The sequence below is a fragment of the Sminthopsis crassicaudata genome, chromosome 3 (genome assembly GCF_048593235.1).
Source record: "Sminthopsis crassicaudata isolate SCR6 chromosome 3, ASM4859323v1, whole genome shotgun sequence".
Taxonomy (NCBI): domain Eukaryota; kingdom Metazoa; phylum Chordata; class Mammalia; order Dasyuromorphia; family Dasyuridae; genus Sminthopsis; species Sminthopsis crassicaudata.
This window is the reverse complement of record NC_133619.1, coordinates 1,199,156-1,216,785: the sequence shown is the minus strand read 5'-3', so window position 1 is coordinate 1,216,785 and position 17,630 is coordinate 1,199,156. Positions and strand designations below refer to the sequence as shown.

The 17,630-nt window shown below is 63.3% G+C and overlaps 1 protein-coding gene across 1 annotated transcript; it reads left to right on the top strand.

The window, feature by feature from the left end:
• Positions 1 to 2,287: 2,287 nt before the first annotated feature.
• Positions 2,288 to 17,104, top strand: LHFPL7 (LHFPL tetraspan subfamily member 7). Its single transcript, XM_074297763.1, is given in 4 exon segments — positions 2,288 to 2,570; positions 2,572 to 2,688; positions 8,589 to 8,727; positions 13,626 to 17,104. Coding segments are annotated over 4 exon segments (612 nt in total). The 5' UTR covers positions 2,288 to 2,441; the 3' UTR covers positions 13,853 to 17,104.
• The last annotated feature ends 526 nt before the right edge of the window (positions 17,105 to 17,630 follow it).

Genomic DNA, 17,630 nt, shown 5'->3' with positions numbered 1-17,630 from the left:
TGCACTCGGTCTATACCTGCCTTGTGCCCGCCATCTGGCGTCCCCTTGCCAGGCAGTGTGGCCTTCCTGGAGGCCAAATGCCGGTCTATCCCTTTACTATCAATAAAGACTTTGTTTTGATACAGCATTGAGTAGCGAATTCATTCGCTCCCGAACCTGCCCTTGGTTACTTCGGGGAAAGAGGGAGGTTAATCAGACCCATGAGGAGAAGAGCTGATCCATCTCGGCTTAGAGCCTCCAGAATGACTCCTGGTCAATGTTACACACAAAACATATGCACGGGCAATTTTTCAACACTGACCCTTGCAACAACTCCTATAATAAATATTGTTGTTGTAAAGACAAACGGGGGGGGGGGGTCAGAATAATTGAAAAAAACGTGGACATTACAGCTTCGCAGAGGAGCAGGTCAGGGTTCTTTTCACATCTATGTCCATCATTTCTTACAGCACAGTAAAGTACCAAGGACATTTCCTTTGTTTCTAGGCACTTCTTATCATAAAAAGTGCCGCTGTCCATATTCTGATGTGCTTGAGGACTTTTCGAGAGATAGACGCCTAGTGCGGAACCTCTGGGTCAGAGAGTAGACTCATTTTTCCCATTTAATTTGCATGGTTCCAAATTGCTTCCTGAAAAGATTGTCCCACGTCCCCCACAAGCCTCTAACATTAATAATTCTGGCCTGGGATCATCCTGAACGTTTTCTGGAAGAGAAATCTCAAGAGTTGTCTGGATGGTGAATCCCTGACAATTCTTTGCAGCACTGGATCCTTTGACCACTCCCAAGAAGCGGTTGGATACGGGAACTACAGAGGGGGCGGCGGCACTGGGCGGCCCGTGAGACAGGAGCACCGGGCGCCCGCGGAGGGGAAAGTCTGGGGGAGGAGATCTGCAGGGCCCTTTTAGACTGGACTTTCCCAACGTCTCCGGGGCATCTCCTTAGGAAGGCCCCAAAGGCAAATGCTAAAATCCTGGAGAAAATGATGTGGGCTACGGGTGCCTCGGCTTCCCCGCGGCACTCTGGGCGGATCCCATCATTCCCACGTTCTCTCCAGAGTTCGCGAAGATGCTTTTGCAGACAAGAAAAAATCCATCTCCTTTCTAGCTCCGAATCCTGTGTCCTTCTTCCCCCTTCCCTCCATTGAGAAAGCAAGGAAAACTCAAGCTGTCACTGAACTGTCCGTCAATTAGCACACCCGGAGGGAAAGCGGCCTTTTCTATGGCGCTAAATGCCGTCCCTTGGGGCAAAGGGGGACCCCCCCGCCCCCGGCCAGCTCCCCGCCCCCCAGCTCCCTGACTCCCCCACCTCCCCGCCCCCCAGCTCCCTGACTCCCCCACCTCCCCGCCCCCGGACAGCTCCCTGCCCCCCAGATCCCCGCCCCCCAGCTCCCTGCCCCCTAGCTCCCCGCCCCTCAGCTCCCTGACTCCCCCACCTCCCCGCCCCCGGCCAGCTCCCCGCCCCGCCCCTGGACAGCTCCCTGCCCCGCCCCCCGGACAGCCCCCTGCCCCCCAGCTCCCCGCCCCCCAGCTCCCTGACTCCCCCACCTCCCCGCCCCCGGACAGCTCCCTGCCCCGCCCCCCGGACAGCCCCCTGCCCCGCCCCCCAGCTCCCCGCCCCCTCAGGTAGCCCAGGCGTCCCCTCTCCCGTCCCAGGAGCCCTCCTCCGGTCCTGGCTCTCCCCAGGGCTCACCTCCTTCCCGCATCCCCAGGGACAGAGTCCTCGGGACCATCGGCTGCTGGGGGGGGGGAGGAGGGGGCGGGGTCTCCGCCACCAAAGGTGGCTCCTGAGGGGGAATGGGAACCGCTCTGCTTGGCGTTCAAGGCCCTCCCTGGCGTGGCCCCGGCTCCCTCTGCCGGTTTCTACACCCATCCCCTCCCGAGTTCTCTGCCGCCCCCGCCTCCCTCTGCCTGGACCCCGCAGCCTCCGTGGGCGGTCTCCGGGACTAGCTCCCCGCAGTTGCCAGGCTTCCGGGGCCCCCCTGCTAGAGAGGAGGCATCTCCCCCTGGGGGCCAAAGCTGCCCTCTGGAGCCGGGACGGCGGCGAGAGGGTGGGGGGCGGGGGCTCCCCCCCCCAGGCCCCTCGGCTTGCCTGCGCCGCGTGAATGAGACCCCGGACCGCCGGAAGGGGCCGGGGGGGCCGTGTCGGGGGCGGGGTGCACGGCCCTGGGCCCGAGCTCCCGGCCCCCTCCCCTCGCGGAGGCGGGTCCGGGGGCGGCCTCAGCGGCCCCGCCCCGCGGGCCCCGCCCCTCCACGCGCGCGCGGGCGGCCGCCGCCGCCGCCGCCGCCGCCGCCGCCACAGCCTCCAGCATCTCCGGGACCGCAGCTCCCGCCGCCGCCGCCCCGCATCCGTCCGCCCGCCCATCGGTCCGAGCGTGTGAGGCCGGGGCCGGGGCGGGGGCCCGGCGGGGGGCGGGGCGGGGGCGGCGGGGCCCGAGCCCACCATGCCGCGCGGCGTGGGCGTGGGGGGCTTCTGGGCGCTGCTGTCGTGCGGCCTCGCGGCTCTGTGCGCCCTGGGCCTGCTGTCGCCCGCGTGGATCGTGCCCCCCGCCGCCCGCGGCGCCCTGACGGCCCCCCCCGCCGCCCCTGGGCCTGCTGGGCCCCTGCCTGGCCCCCCGCGCGCGGCCCTGCGCCCCCTTCGGCCTCGGGGGCCTGCGGAGCTTCCGTGACATCCCGGCCGGCGCCTGGCAGGTAAGCGCGCGGGGTCCTCCCGGCCCCGGACGGCGCCCGCTCCCCTCCCCCCCCCCACGGCGCACACGCGCTCACACATGCGCATCCCGGTCCGGCAGCCTCCCCGAGGTAGCCTGTGCCCTGCCTCAGTTTCCCCTCTGCCGCCCGCTCCTTTGAGGGGGGGTGTCCTATCCGGGGGAGGCCGGGGCGGGCGCGGGGTCTGCCGGGGCGGCGGAGCCGGCCTCCTGGAGGCTTCTGGGGGGAGGCCGGCCGGGCTGAGCCCCTGGGAGGGGCTGTGGGGGCGGGGCGGCCTGGGCTGAGCGGCCCCGGGACTCTAACTTGCGCCCACCGGGAGGCCCCTCCCCAGGAGCCTGACCCCCCCAGGAGCCTGCCCCCCCCAGGAGCCTGACCTCCCCAGGAGCCTGACCCCCCAGGAGCCTGCCCCCCCCAGGAGCCTGCCCCCCCTAGGAGCCTGACCCCCCCAGGAGCCTGCCCCCCCCAGGAGCCTGACCCCCCAGGAGCCTGCCCCCCCCCAGGAGCCTGACCTCCCCAGGAGCCTGACCCCCCAGGAGCCTGACCCCCCCAGGAGCCTGCCCCCCCTAGGAGCCTGACCCCCCCAGGAGCCTGACCCCCCCAGGAGCCTGACCTCCCCAGGAGCCTGCCCCCCCCAGGAGCCTGCCCCCCCTAGGAGCCTGACCCCCCCAGGAGCCTGACCCCCCCAGGAGCCTGACCCCCCCAGGAGCCTGCCCCCCCTAGGAGCCTGACCCCCCCAGGAGCCTGACCCCCCCAGGAGCCTGCCCCCCCCAGGAGCCTGACCCCCCCAGGAGCCTGACCCCCCCAGGAGCCTGACCCCCCAGGAGCCTGCCCCCCCCCAGGAGCCTGCCCCCCCCAGGAGCCTGACCTCCCCAGGAGCCTGACCCCCCAGGAGCCTGACCCCCCCAGGAGCCTGCCCCCCCCAGGAGCCTGACCTCCCCAGGAGCCTGACCCCCCAGGAGCCTGACCCCCCCCAGGAGCCTGCCCCCCCCAGGAGCCTGACCCCCCCACAGGCAGGGGGAGAGAGTCCTCAGCACTGGGGACGGGGAGAAGTGGGGGGAGGTGGGGGAAGCTCTGGGCCCAGCCAGATAATCTTGAGGGGGGTGGGAGGACAGCGGAGCCCCCTTTTCTGCTGGGGGGCGCGGGGGAGGGGAGCAGGACTGAAGCGGGAGCTGTTCTCCAGGGCCGGTGCTGCCCAGGGCGGAGGCTCCCAGGGGCGCCGTTCTGGGCCACATGCAGGGGGCCCGTGGCCCCTGGGTCCCTGTTCTCCAGAGGCCCCCCTCCCCCGCCGCGCTGCCCCCCCCACCTCCTCTCCTTAGTTGTCCTCTGGCCTGGTGCCTTACCTTTCCGGCCCCTCCCCCTCCAGCCCCTCCTCCCCACCCTCTTCTTCCTCAGGGCAGCAGCCTCCTTTCCCAGGTTTCCAAGCTGCAGAGGGGCCCCGGGCCCCCAGACCCACCTCTCCCCCAGACGCTCGGGGGTTCCGTTCCCTGTGCCTCCCAGGCCCTGGGCCCCGAGAACGCAGCCGAGGCTTGGGCTCCCCTCCCCTCTCTCGCTGGGACCTCTCCCGCGCTCCCCCTTTGCCCCCACGGGCTCCCCTCATTCCCTGGCAGGGTCTGCTCGGCCCTCTTCCGCTCTAAAACCCGGGGTGGCTCCCTGTTGCCTGGAGACAAGTTCGGGCTCCTGGCGGGAAGGTCCGGCCGCCTGGCTCTGCCCGGCCTCGGCCTGTCCCGCTCCCCCACCCCGGTGGTCTTGTTCGTCCTCTGAAGCCCCCGGGCTGCAGCCTCTGTGCGGCAGCTCCTGAGGGCAGGGACTGAGTGCCCTCCGCCTGGGGCAGCTGAGGCAGGGGGAGGGCCAGCTCCCCCAGCCCGTGCCCGCAGGGAGCGAGGCAGGGCCCCAGGGGAGCAGCCACAGGCCCGGAGGGAGACACCGGGGCCGTTAGGTGAGGGCTTGGATCGAGGGAGAGCCCTGAACTGGGGGGGCGAGATTGGCCAGCCGAGCCCTTTCCCTGGGGCGGGGCAGCAGCAGTGGGGGGGAGGGGGGCCCCTCTCTGTGATAGCCCGGCTCCCCCTGTGGCCCCCAGGGACCCTCCCCGCCCTGCGCCCCCCGGGAATTCAGCCTAAGTGGGAGGCGGGGGGCAGGCTCCGTGCCCGCCACCTCCTGGCATCTCCAGGCCCTGCCCCTGAGGGAGTCCCACAGAAGCTCGGAGCTCCGCTTTCCCTTCAGGTTCCTCCCCAGTTCTAAAAATAGCCTGAGTATTTTTGCTGCAGAAACAGGACGCGCGGGTCCTCGGGCGGGCACGTGCCGGGCGCCAGGGAGCCGCTCAGGGCCCCTCCCCAGGGCGCCCCCCGCCGGAGTGCCCGGGCCCTGCTCAGAGGCCCAGCCTGGCTCAGGAAGCCCGGGCTCCATCAGCTCCGGCACCGCAGTCACCGCACCTCCCTCTGCCCTGTGCCCAGAGGGGCCCCCCCCCGGCCCGCATCCCGCCCCCTCCCCTCAGGCTCCTCTGACTCCTCACGAGCCCATTTGGCCTTTTCTGGGTTGGCCCTTCCCTGCTCGGGCTCATTTCACAGATGAGAACACCGAGGCGGGCGGGGCGGCGCTCCCCAGGGCACCAGCCACTGTGCTGAGAGGTTTGCGCGGGCACGAGGGCTCTGGCAGTCCCCGGGGCGCTTCCCAGGGGCAGGAGTGGGGGTGGGGCTGAGCCTCTGGGTGGGGGTCTCTGCTCCCATAGAGCCCCTCCTCCCTCCGGACCTGGGGCCCAGGGCCTGCCGTCCTGCCCGGCTCCTCAGTCTTTCCGAGAGTCACATCCTGTTGGGAGAAGACTGGAGGCCGCCAGTGGGAAGGGAAGGGAGGGGCCCTGGTAAACATCCAGGGAAACTTGGACCAGCCCCAGGAGAAGCTCTCGCCCGCTCTGAGCCCACCTGCTCCTTCTTCTGGGGCACAAGGAAGCCTGGGCACTTAGTGGGGAGGGTGGAGTCTGCCCCCCCCCAGGCCTGGGCACTTAGTGGGGAGGGCGGGGTCTGCCCCCCCCCTGGGCACTTAGTGGGGAGGGCAGAGTCTGCCCCCCCCCAGGCCTGGGCACTTAGTGGGGAGGGCGGGGTCTGCCCCCCCCCCGGCACTTAGTGGGGAGGGCAGAGTCTGCTCCCCCCCCAGGCCTGGGCACTTAGTGGGGAGGGCGGGGTCTGCCCCCCCCCAGGCCTGGGCACTTAGTGGGGAGGGTGGAGTCTGCCCCCCCCTGGGCACTTAGTGGGGAGGGCGGAGTCTGCTCCCCCCCCCTGGGCACTTAGTGGGGAGGGTGGAGTCTGCCCCCCCCCAGGCCTGGGCACTTAGTGGGGAGGGCGGGGTCTGCCCCCCCTGGGCATTTAGTGGGGAGGGCGGGGTCTGCCCCCCCCAGGCCTGGGCACTTAGTGGGGAGGGTGGAGTCTGCCCCCCCCCCCCCCCCCCGGCATTTAGTGGGGAGGGCGGGGTCTGCCCCCCCCTTTTAGGTACCAGCTGCTCAGCCAAGCGCCTCCGGCCCTTCTCCCTTTCTGGACCTTGGCTCATTTAACAGATGCCAGGAGCTCCTTGGAGCCTCCTTGGAGACCCCCAGGTGACCCAGCCCAGCTCCGGTGCAGACCACAGAGGCCTGAGGGGAGGATGGGGGGACCCACAGGGGGCAGCGGGCCAGGCTTTTACCCAGGGGCCCCGCTGACCTTTGGGAATGGCCCCTCCCGCACTGTGAGGTTGGGGGCCCATGAGCTCCCAGAGTGACTTGGCAGGAAGCCTGGGCGGCTCTTCCTGGGCTCCACTTCCTCCTTGTCTGAGGCCACTGAGCACTGGGCACTCCTCTCCCTTTCCAGCAGTACAGGAGGTGCCCGTGGGCGGGGCCGGGGACCCTCGGGGTGGGGCGCCCCTTCCTGAGCCAAGGCCCAGAGGGAAGGAAAAGGGAGAGGAGGGGGCAGAGTGCAGGGAGGCCTCCACTTTAAGAGCGCATCTTCCTGCTCAGTCCTTGACGCGGGGGGCTTAGCGTGGCGTGAGGCGGGCACCCAGCGGCAGTGGGCGTGGATCCGGGCCGCTTCCCCAAGGCCTGGTGGAAAGGCAGGGCAGTGTTGAGCGCCCGCTGTGGGCCAGGCCGCCCGCCCCGAGGGTCCCCGGCACAGGGAAGGCCTGAGCTCCAAGGGTCTCAGCAGCAGGAAGCTGCCCCCTCGATTCCAGGACCTCCCTTCTGTCCAGACCTCGTTTGTACCTAATCTCCCCCACTAGACTGGAGGCTCCCCGAGAACGGAGGCTCTTTTGCCTCTCTCTGGACCCCAGCACTTAGCGCAGGACGTGGCCCCCAGCAGGTGCCTCATTAATGCTCATCGAGGGAGCGGCGGTCCTGCAGACCCAGCTGGCCGGACTCGGTTGGCCTCAGATGCCCTGTTGGTGGTGGGCCGGCTTCAGAGGGGCCGTGGCCGCTCCCGGAGGGAAGGGTCCAGTGGGCTTGGAGGGAGCTTGTCAGCTCTGCCACCTGAGGGAGGGGCCAGGGCCCGGGGAGCAGGCTGGGCAGCCGGCTGGAGGGCGGGTACATGGTGACCAGGGGACCCGTGAGAGGAAGGACGGATGGACATGCGGACGGGCCGCTGGACAGATGGAGAGAGAGAGAACGACGGATGGGCAGGAGGATGGAGGGCTGGCTGAGGGGGGGCAGGGTGGGCAGGCGGCCGGAGGGCGGGTGGACACGTGGGTACATGGCTGGAAGGTCCCCATTCTCGGCCGGCGCCGCCCTGCGCCCGCGTGAGCCGGAAGGCGGCCGTTTCCTCGAGGATTCTGCTTTGGAGGGGAGATGGGGGGGCCCCAGGGTCACCAGCCCTGCTTGAGGACCCGCTCTGGACGGGCGCAGGTTGGCAGTGACAGGGACCGCGGGGAGCTCTCCTGCTCCCCGATTGGAGCGCCCCGGGAAGACCAGCCTCCCTTTGTGAGGCTGCGCCGGCAGCGGCGCCCAGTGGTTGGTGCCGGTGCCAGAAGTGGGGGGACCCGGGAAGGTGCCGGCCCCCCCAGCTGCTGCCTCCCCCGCTGAGCCAGCGTTTCCTCGGGCTGTTAAAAGCCTTTTCATCCTCCAGCTCTGATTTATCATGGGGTGGGGGTGGCGAGGAGCTGGGAGGAGGTTTTATTGGCTGGTTCCCATGGTAACCCTATTGACTCTAAAGTGAGATGCAGAAATGGCTGCCTGGCTGGGGGAGCCGGAGCCGGAGCAGGGTGGTCTCCGGGAGAGAAGCCAGCGGGCCCGGGGTGGGTCTGCTCCTTCCACTCTGGGGGTGCGGGGCAGGAGTTGGCCGGCTCCCAGCATCCGGTTCCCCCCCCCCTTACTCGGGGGTCTCCCTCCGGCCCCCGAGGGCATCCTGGGTCAGGCGGGCAGACGTGGTGCCGAGCCCTGGGCCCAGCCCGGGATGGACAAAGAAAGGCCAGAGCCGGCCCCCGCTCTCCTCGGGCTCTCAGGCTGATCTGAGAACAAGAATGGGCCTGCGGGCTGCAGCCAGGACAAACTGAGGCACTCAGAGGGAGGCCCGAGGACTTTCCATAGAAGGGGGAGAACTCAGAGAGGGGGAGGGAGGGGGCTTGGGGCTCGGGGCCCGGGGGGACACGGCCCATTGTGGGGGCGAGACGCTGGGCCGCCATAGGAAAGTTAGGGAGAAGGGCAGCCTCCGGGGCAGAGGGAGCCCGGCAGCCGTGGGGGTGCTGCGTGGACGCTCGGAGGGTCTGCGGGCCAGTCGGGTTGGGAGCCCAGTGGGCGCCAGCCGAGGGGAGAGATGGAGGTCAGGGCTGGACACTTGGGCCTCCGAGTCAGGGCAGCCGGTTTCTCCCCCCCAGGCCCCTCCCCTTTGCTGCTTCCAGGAGGTCCGTGCCTCAGCTGCCCCCTCTCTGTCCCACAGACCAGCACCGTCCTGTGCTCGGGAGGCTGCGCGCTGCTGGCCCTCAGTGCCCTGCTGGCTGTCTCCTCTGTCTTCCTCCCCAGCGGGCCCCCAGAGAGGCGAGTCTGCTCCCTGGCTGGATACGTGCAGATGGCGGCAGGTAAGCCCCCCGTGGAGGAAGCCCCCGCCTCGGCCTCTCCCGCCCCCACCTGGGCCCATCGGCTCTCCTCATTTTCTTCTGGGAGCCGAGGGTTGGGCGAGGCTGCGTCAGCCCAGGGGGTTCCGGCTCGCCCTGTCTCCCTCTGTGCCCCCAGGGGCCGGCGCCTGGGCCTGTGGGCCTGTGAGCGTGGGAGCCAGAAGGAGGAACGCAGGAGCTCCAGGGGATCCGGGGCCCTGCTTCTGCAGAGCCCCCGTCTGTGCCCACTCCCCGGCCCCGCCCTGTGGGGAGGGGGCCCGAGGGAGAAGGGATCGCCTCCTGCCCCACTCCAGGGTGGAGAGCACTCTCCCTCTTCCAGCCCCAGGACCCGCCGCCAGCCTCAGCGGGAGGGGGCTGACCAGGGGCAGGGGGCGGGAGCTTCCCCCCCCTTCTCCCTCCCTGGTTAGGGAGGCCCCCAGGCCCAGGCTGGGGCCTGCCTTGGGATCACTGTGAGGTGAGGGGCGCCCGGCTGGCATCTGCCCAAGGGGCCATAGCTGTTTAGGGGGAGGCAGATCCCCGACTAGTCAGACTGGGCCCTCTCCCCTTCAGCCTTTCCCCAGATCCGGCCCAGCCCTTCACGGCCCGCATGGTGCCCCCTGGCCACAGGATGTCCCTGCCCACGCAGGGGAGGGACTTGTCCAGGCCGGAGCAGGCTCGGGCCACTTTCTCCCCAGCCCCCAGACCTGGGAGGGAGGGGGGGACTTTGTCCTAGTCTGCCCGAGGAAGCGAGCCTGATGGGGCGGGGGGGGGGGGGGGGGGAGGGAACCCAAGGGTAAACTACAGGCTGGCAAACTTGACTGGGTTCGGCCAAAATTCTAGAATCTTAGATTAAAGGGAGAGTAAAAAGCAAGAAAAAGAAGTGGGGAGCCCAGCAGTGAGCTCATGAGAATGACATCAGTGAGCTTTAATTAAGCACCTGCTGTATGGCAGAAGGCCCCGTCCTGCGCCGGGAATCCCGCTCGCCCTGACCTCAAGGAAAGCCCCTTCTTCAGGCCACGTGACCCTGGGCAAGTCCCGCGACTGCGGGATCCGAGGGTTCGGTCGGGGAAGGATTCGCCGGGGCCTTTCTCTTTGGCCAAGGGTGGGGTCGTTTAGGAGAAGGGGGTACAGCCTAATGAGGGGGTCCGCCGGCAGCAGGAGTGGGAAGTGCAGTGGGAGGGCCCATGGCTAGAAAGGAACCTGAAGCCATGAGGAAAAAGTTCTTTGGTGGAACGCACAATTAACCGCGAGATAGGGAGCCCCGAGAGGTTGCAGGGAGCCCTCGCCGGCGGGCTACGTCTCTAGGGGGCGTTAGCACCCCAAAAGAGCTAAAAGGAGAGAAGGATGGAGGCACTGGGGGGGGGAGGGGGGTGCCAGCTCTGGAGTGGGCGAAGGAGGAGGGGAAGGGTACCGGAGGAAGATGTGGTGCAGGCGCAACTGGGCATGAGCCCTGGCAGATGTAGAGGGAAATATGACCTCAGGGCTTGACTTCCTGCCCTGCTTGCCTCGGGACGACTCCATCAGTCCTTCAGCCCTTCTCTGCCAACTGCACCCAGGTACTTCACCCTGGCTGCCTCAGTTTCCTCATCTGTAAAATGAGCTGGAGAAGGAAATGGCAAATGCCTCCAGAATCTACTTGTGGGTGCGGGATATAAACGCGATCTCCTCACGCCTGTAATACGCGTGGAAAACTAAGGGGGGGTGAGGAGCAGGAGGGTTTGAGTCGAGCCCCAAAGGAAGCCAGGGAGCTGAATGGCTTTGGGGCGGGCACATGGACAGGGGCTGGCCTCCCGGGTGGCAGAGCCTGGGAGCAAGAGCTCGCCCACCGGGGCCAGAGTCTGGCTAGAAGCTGGCACCGGGCAGGATCCGATCATTTAGTAGGGAGAAGGGGGCGATGAAGTAGGGGCAGGTTCACAAGTCCAAGAGGCAGAGATGGAGAGAAAGGAGGGGCGGGAGGAAGTGACGGGACTCCAGGTGGGGGTGGGCAGCAAAAGTCGGGGTTCAGTCATGTGAAGGGTTCGCCCTGGCCGTTCTCTTTGGACTTATCCAGGGGAGAGGTCACAGGTAAATTGAGGGGGCACAGCAGACACCCAAAATGGCAAATATAAAATAGCGTGGAAGAGAGTATGGGAGACAAGCTGCTCGGTGGAACCCCAGTTACCCAACAGAAAGGGAGCCCCCCATGAGGCTGGGTGCGCCCTTGGCTGGCAGGCTCAATCCTGAAGGGGACTCGGCCCCCTAAAAGAGTTAGTTAGCTGCAAGGAGAAGTGGGGGGGAAGCCTAGTGGAGTTAGCGCCATGAGCTGGCCCCTAAGTAGACTTTATAGGGAAAATTTAACCTCAGGGACAGGACTGGGATTCCTGATGGGACATGGCAAGGGGAGGCTGCTGGGGACCTGGGGGGGGTCCTCCGGAGTTTGGCGTATATCTTGGGTTTCAGACTGGACCACCCCCAGAGACCACCCCCCTCAAGGGACCTTGGAGCTAAACTGATCTCCATCGGAGCCTCCTCCCTGCCTGCCTCGGGATCCATTCTTTAGTTTCTGTCCAAAACATCATTGGAGACCTCATTATTAGCAAGGAGGGAAGGAAGGAAGGAAGGAAGGAAGGAAGGAAGGAAGGAGAGAGGGAGGGAGGAAGGAGAGAGGGAGGGAGGGAAAAAGAAAGCAAAGAAGGAAGAGAAGAGAGGGGAAGAAGGAGGGAAGAAAAGAAGCAATGAGGGACGGAGGGAGGGAAAGAAAAAGGAAGTTCTTGAGCTGATTTTTCTTGTGCAGCAAGAGAACTGTGTAACTATGCATACATATATTGGATTGAACACGTATCTCAACATATTTAACATGTATTGGACTACCTGCCAGCGGGGGGAGGGGTGGGGGAGGGAAGGGAAAATTTGGAACAAAAGTTATGCAAGGGTCAGTGTTGGAAAAATTACCTGTGCGTTAAATAAAAAGCTTTAATTAAAAAAAAAAAAAGAAAGAAAGAAAAAGGAAGGAAGGAGAAAGGGAAGGAATGAGGGAAGAGGGGAAGGAAGGAAGGAAAAGTTGGTTGGTCGGGTCGGGTTTGGCCGCAGTGTCCCTGGGCCTCCTGCGCCTTGCCCCGCTGCCCGGTCTGATTCAGGGGCCCTCCCATGTCTCCAGTTTCCCAGAATTTTTAGATCACAAACCGTAGCAAGATAGAGGGAAGCAGAGAGAGCAGAAATGTGGCTCCCCCCCCCCAACACTTAGCTAATTGATACAGTCTCTAACTGGGGCTGCTAACAAAGGCCGCAAGTTATTTATATGCTAATGAATGCAAACGTCGGGGCCCTATCCGGTTAGAGTGAAGGAGTTCTCTGAATGGAAGGAACAGAAAGGGGGAGGGGGGAAAGGAGAGGGGAAGGAGGAAGAGAAGTGCCAGGGAGGGAAGGGAGGAGAGAAGCAACCGGGAAGGGAGGGAGGGAAAGAAAAAGAGCTTGGACTCAGTTGCCCCTGAAGGGCGGGGCTTGGAAAAAACTGAATCCCCAAAGGCTGGAGTGGAAGGACAGGAAGTTGGGGTGGGGAGACAGAAATAGACCCTGGGAGTGGTTCGGGGCAGGAAGCAGCTCCTCTGGCCGCAGGGAAGAGCGTTGGCAGACGGGCATCCCTGGCAGAGGGCATCCCTGGCAGCCCAGAGTTGTGCTGCAGAGCTAAGTGGCAAGGTCAGGGAGCCAAGGGAGCTAGCGGCCAGCATCATTAGGACTCCTGGGCAAGAAGCTCCTTAAATTTATATCTGCTCCTTCCCATGAGCACTGGGAATGGCTTTGAGGTGGGAGTGGAAGTGGGGAGCAGTTGTTCTGTAGCTACATTTCTTTTATTTATTTATTTTTAAGTCGTTTAAAAATAGCTTTTTGTTTTCAAGATATGTGCAAAGATAGTTTCAGTACTCACCCTTGCACAGCCCTGTGTCCCAGTTTTTTCTCCTTCCCCCAGAGCGTGTGCAATTCCTCTCTCCATATTTCCACAAATATCATGCTGCACAAGAAAAATCAGATCAAAAAGGGAAATCAGAAAGAAAACCAAATGCAGGCAAATAGAAGGACCCAAGGCGACAGTGCTGGGCTGTGGTCCGCCCTCAGGGCCCGTCCTCTCTGGGTGCCGATGGCTCTCTCTCACAATCGGCCTGAATCACCTCATTGTTGAAGGGAGCCGGTCCGGCAGCATGGACCGTTGTATAGCCTTGTCGTTGCCGGGTACAACCATCCTGGCGTCCCCTCAGTTTCCAGGTCCTGGCCACTACAAAGAGGGCTGCGACACACATTTGTGCACCTGTGGGTCCCTCTCCCTCCTTTGAGAGCTTTGGGATACAAGCTCAGTAGAGACACTGATGGGGAGGAGGGTGTGCCCAGTTTGACAACCCTTTGGGCTTAGTTCCAGATTGAATCCAGAAGCGGATCAGCTCGCGACTCCACTGACAATGTATCAGTGCCCGGCATCCCCTCCGATGTTTACCATTACCTTCCTGGCATCTCAGCCGATCTGAGCAGTGGGACCTCGGACTTGCCTTAATTTGCATTTCTCAGATCCGCTGCCGTGATTTAGAGCATTTGTTCATGTGACTAGCGATGGCTTTGGTTCCTCCTTGGCCTCTTTTCTAACGGGGAGGGTGCGGAACCGAACCAAACACTCCCGTTCCCATGCGCTGCTCTATCCCGGCTCTCTCCAGCCCTTTCCCTGTGCCCTCCTCTCCCCTTTAAGTCGTTGCACTTTCTGGTTTGTACAAGTCAGTGCCGGCGGGGAGGACTGCAGCCTGGGAGTCCCCTCCTCAGCCCGTCGGGCAGGGCTCTAGCATTTCCTGAAGGACGCGTCACTCGGCGTCCCCTGCCGACCCTGTGTGCCCGGTGACAGGATCATTTCTCTTCCCTTGCAGTGTTCATCATGGCCGCGGGGCTCCTGGTCTACCCGCTGGGCCTTGGCTCGGCGTCCGCGAAGGACTCGTGTGAGAACGCTGGAGTCTACAACGCCGGGAGCTGCCAGATCGGCTGGGGCTACACGCTGGCCATCGTGGGGGTCATGCTGTCGGGATTCTTGCCCTTCTTTGCAAAATACGCACCCAAAGAGCACATCTTGTCCACCCCGATGCCCACTATCTTATAGCCTTTGTTCCAGCAGAAGGACATCTCATCGAACGCAGACAGACAGGAGGTAGAGGACTATCTTTTTTTGTTTGTTTTTTTGTCCTAACGCTAAAACGACCAAGGGCCGTGGCGGAAGCCAGGAGGCGTTTCCCAGCGGCCCAGACTGCTCCGATCTCTTCCATCAGCACGAGTGCCTCCGTCTGGGGTCACCACGGAATCTCTGAGGAGCTTCTGCCCCGGCCTGGGCAGCTGCCAGCCTCCAGGGTCAGGCAGGCCCACGCCCGAGAGCGCCATCTACCTCCCAGTTTCCTTCATGTCACAGACAGTCGATCTTTAAAAAAAACCGATTCATTTTCGTGGGTGATTAGGTATGAAATTCTTCCATAGACCTAATGAAAACCACCACCGGGGAGGCCCATCCTGTCCACAGAATAAATTCTGCAGGGAGCTGAAAGGGGCCCAGCGTCGCTCAGAAAAAGGCACCCTGGGTAACGCACGGCCAGCCGAGTCTGCAAAATACGGACTTCGGCTCTTTCTTTCCCAGGCCTTAGAGCCTGGAGGCCAGCTGCTCATGTCCTGGAGGAGGATCCAGTGTCCCCAGGGAGGGCAAGGGCCGGGCCCAAGAAGGCAAAGCTGCTGACTTCATAATCAAGCTTCTTCTCATTGCGTGGTGATGATTGGTTCATTTGAAATTTTCCTTACAAAGACTGCGAGGAACACCCCTAGGTTCAACATGGGCATTAAGAACAAAAGGGACTGGTGACATTTACATTTGCTTGGAATCAGCCTGGCAGGTAGCGGGACCAAAAGGGCTGCCGGGAGAGCTTTTCTACAAATCCAACGTCTTCCTGCTAGTGTTAAAGCACTGGCTTCTGCACACCTGTGCTGACTGCCGAGCGTGAGCGCGCGAGTGAGCGTGAGCGCGTGTGAGTGTGAGTGCGTGTGAGTGAATGTGAGCGCGAGCATGTGTGAGCGTGTGTGAGCGTGAGTGTGTGTGAGCGTGAGCGCGTGAGTGAGCGTGAGCGCGTGTGAGCATGAGCGCGTGAGTGAGCGTGAATGCACGTGAGCGCGCGTGAGTGTGAGTGCGTGTGAGTTGTGAGTGCGTGTGAGTGAATGTGAGCGCGAGCATGTGTGAGCGTGTGTGAGCGTGAGCGCGTGTGAGTTGTGAGTGCGTGTGAGTGAATGTGAGCGCGAGCATGTGTGAGTGTGTGTGAGCGTGAGCGCGTGTGAGCGCATGTGAGCGTGAGTGCACGTGAGTGAACGTGAGCGCGTGAGAGCGTGAGCGCGTGAGTATGAGCGCGTGTGAGCGTGAGCGCGCGTGAGTGTGAGAGCGTGTGAGCGTGAGCGCGCGTGAGTGAACGTGAGCGCGTGAGAGCGTGAGCGCGTGAGTATGAGCGCGTGTGAGCGTGAGCGCGCGTGAATGTGAGAGCATGTGAGCGTGAGCGCGCGTGAGTGTGAGAGCATGTGAGCGTGAGCGCGCGTGAGTGTGAGAGCGTGTGAGCGTGAGCGCGCGTGAGTGAACGTGAGTGCGTGTGAGTGAGCGTGAGCGCGTGTGATGGCTACATTATCCAATCTCAAGAAATCTTAAGCACTTGGGGGGGGGATCTGGTCTTTGTACGGAATCATGTTGGTTTTCTGCTGCAGGAGAGTCCAACACACACACACACACACACACACACACACACACACACACACACACACACCATTTGCCTTAACCACCAGAGGAATTGGGTTCCAAGCTTACTCCATTGCCACATCTCATTGGGAAAAACCAGGTTTTTGGTCCCCCTGACAAGCCCTCCTCGTTGACAAGCGGAAGGACGGAGGGCCTGTGTTCAAGGAGACCAGAAATCTCGTCCAATGCACTTTCTCAATGGTGCACGTTGCCCGTGATCGGACCCATTAGATCCGTCACTGCGGCGAACAGTTTTTCTGAGCCCTGAATGGGTTATTTGTTCCTTATTTCTTGTGAAAAACACACTTGAAGGAAACTAGGAAATGGTAGGGAAGGACGGGGGGCTAACGGAGAAGATCCCCACTGGGGAACAAGGTGATGGGGCCGGTGCGCTTTTGCCCTTAGAGCTTCCCAAGCCCTTTGGACAGAAAGGTTCTCTTAGAACTGTTTTCACATGTTCTCATGAACACCAGGGGCATATTGTGCATATGGGGTAAGAGGAGTGAAGGGAAGTCAGGGGTGAAAGGGGGATCCCGGGACGCACACACACTTGGAAGCACACCCCCACAATCCCCGCACACTCTTGTAGCACACCCCCACAATCCCCGCCACAGGTGCTCGGGTCCCACCTTCCTTCAGGGCCAGGCCCAGCAGGGGGCACAGGGGGGATCTTGTTTCCAGAGTTGCTGAATGACATGGGGAAAAGCCCAAGGAAAGAGGCAAGAGGAAGGGGGATGTGATGGCCTCAGCCTGTTTCCCCCAGGGCTTGTCTCGGAGAGAACTCGGGCTTCCCAAGCCATCTGGGAGTCCAGAAAAGTAGAGCTGGAGCGCTGTGAAGACCCGCCTCTGCTCGGAGAGGGACGAACGGACTCCCTAACCGGCTCGTGCCTTTCTAGCAGAACCATCCATTCCTGTTTTCCTGTTTTCAAAAGCCACAAAACCATCCTGGCCACCGAGAAGGGCAGAGGGAGAGCCACGTCCCAGCATCCCGCGTGCTTCCTCCCTGTGGCGGGCAGAGTCCGGCCTTTACGCTGCTCTCCCTCATGTCCAGCTGAGAAAGGCGATCCATTAGCCCCAAATGGGCTGCGGGCTGACCCAATCCCCAAGCAGGTGCCCTTCTGGCGTGTGAACTTCGCGGATTCCTCGGGAGCCAAAAGGGCACTTCTCTGGAGGGTCTTGTTCTTCCACGCTCCCCTGAGATCCCCCCTTTCCCAAATGTTGGCTTGGATGTTGCCGCTTTGCAATGTTTTTGCATTAGCAAGGCTAGAGCTGCCCTTAGGCTCGCCAGATCTTTCCAGAAAACTCTTCCCACGGAACTGCTCGCCACGCTTCCTCACACCCATAAACCGCTTTTCAACAAATCCTCCTCTGCCCGTGGATTGTCGACTGTTTCTTTTCTTCTGAACGTGGAATTTACTGGTCCAGGTTCAGGTTGGAGGGTTGTTTTGTCTAGATTAAAAGTTGTTCCCAGAGTAAGGACGGCTGTCTCTGGTGGCGGTGCGGGCCAGCACCCTTCTCTGCGCTCGTTGACAATGTGTTGGAAATCCGGGCGCCGTTAGGCGGCGGTGTAAATAAAGGCTGTCCCCTGGCTCTCTCTCCTGCCTCCCTGCAGGGCTTTGTGCCAGAGGTCTGAACCTCCCTTTGGAGGCCAGGGCTTGCCAAGCACTTAACAGTGTTGTGCAATGGGATCTTCACCATGGCCTGGGGGGGAGGGGTACTATTATGAGCCCATTTTACGGTCCAGGAAACTAAGGCCAACAGAAGTGTCCCAGCTCACAAGGTCTTAGGCCTCCCTGTGGCGCTAGAGCAGCCGTCTGATTCCTCTAGGCAGACCAAGGCGGGAGTGAGGGCCAGCCTGTCTGCGCCCAGGTGCCCGGGGAGGCGGCTTGGTACAGACCCCCCTCTCATCCGCAGGGCTCGGGGGCTGCGGCTGGTCGGGCGGAGGGGCCTGGCTCTTGGGAGGCAGAACAAATCTGGTAAACGCAGCTCAAGTGGCTCCCCCGCCCCGCTCTCCAGCAGCCTCTGGCCCAGGGAAGGCTCCAGGGCCCAGAACCAAGGCTCTTGGGCTGCCCTCCTTGGGCCTCCAGGCCCATCCTGGGCCACCACCGGCTCCAACAGGAGC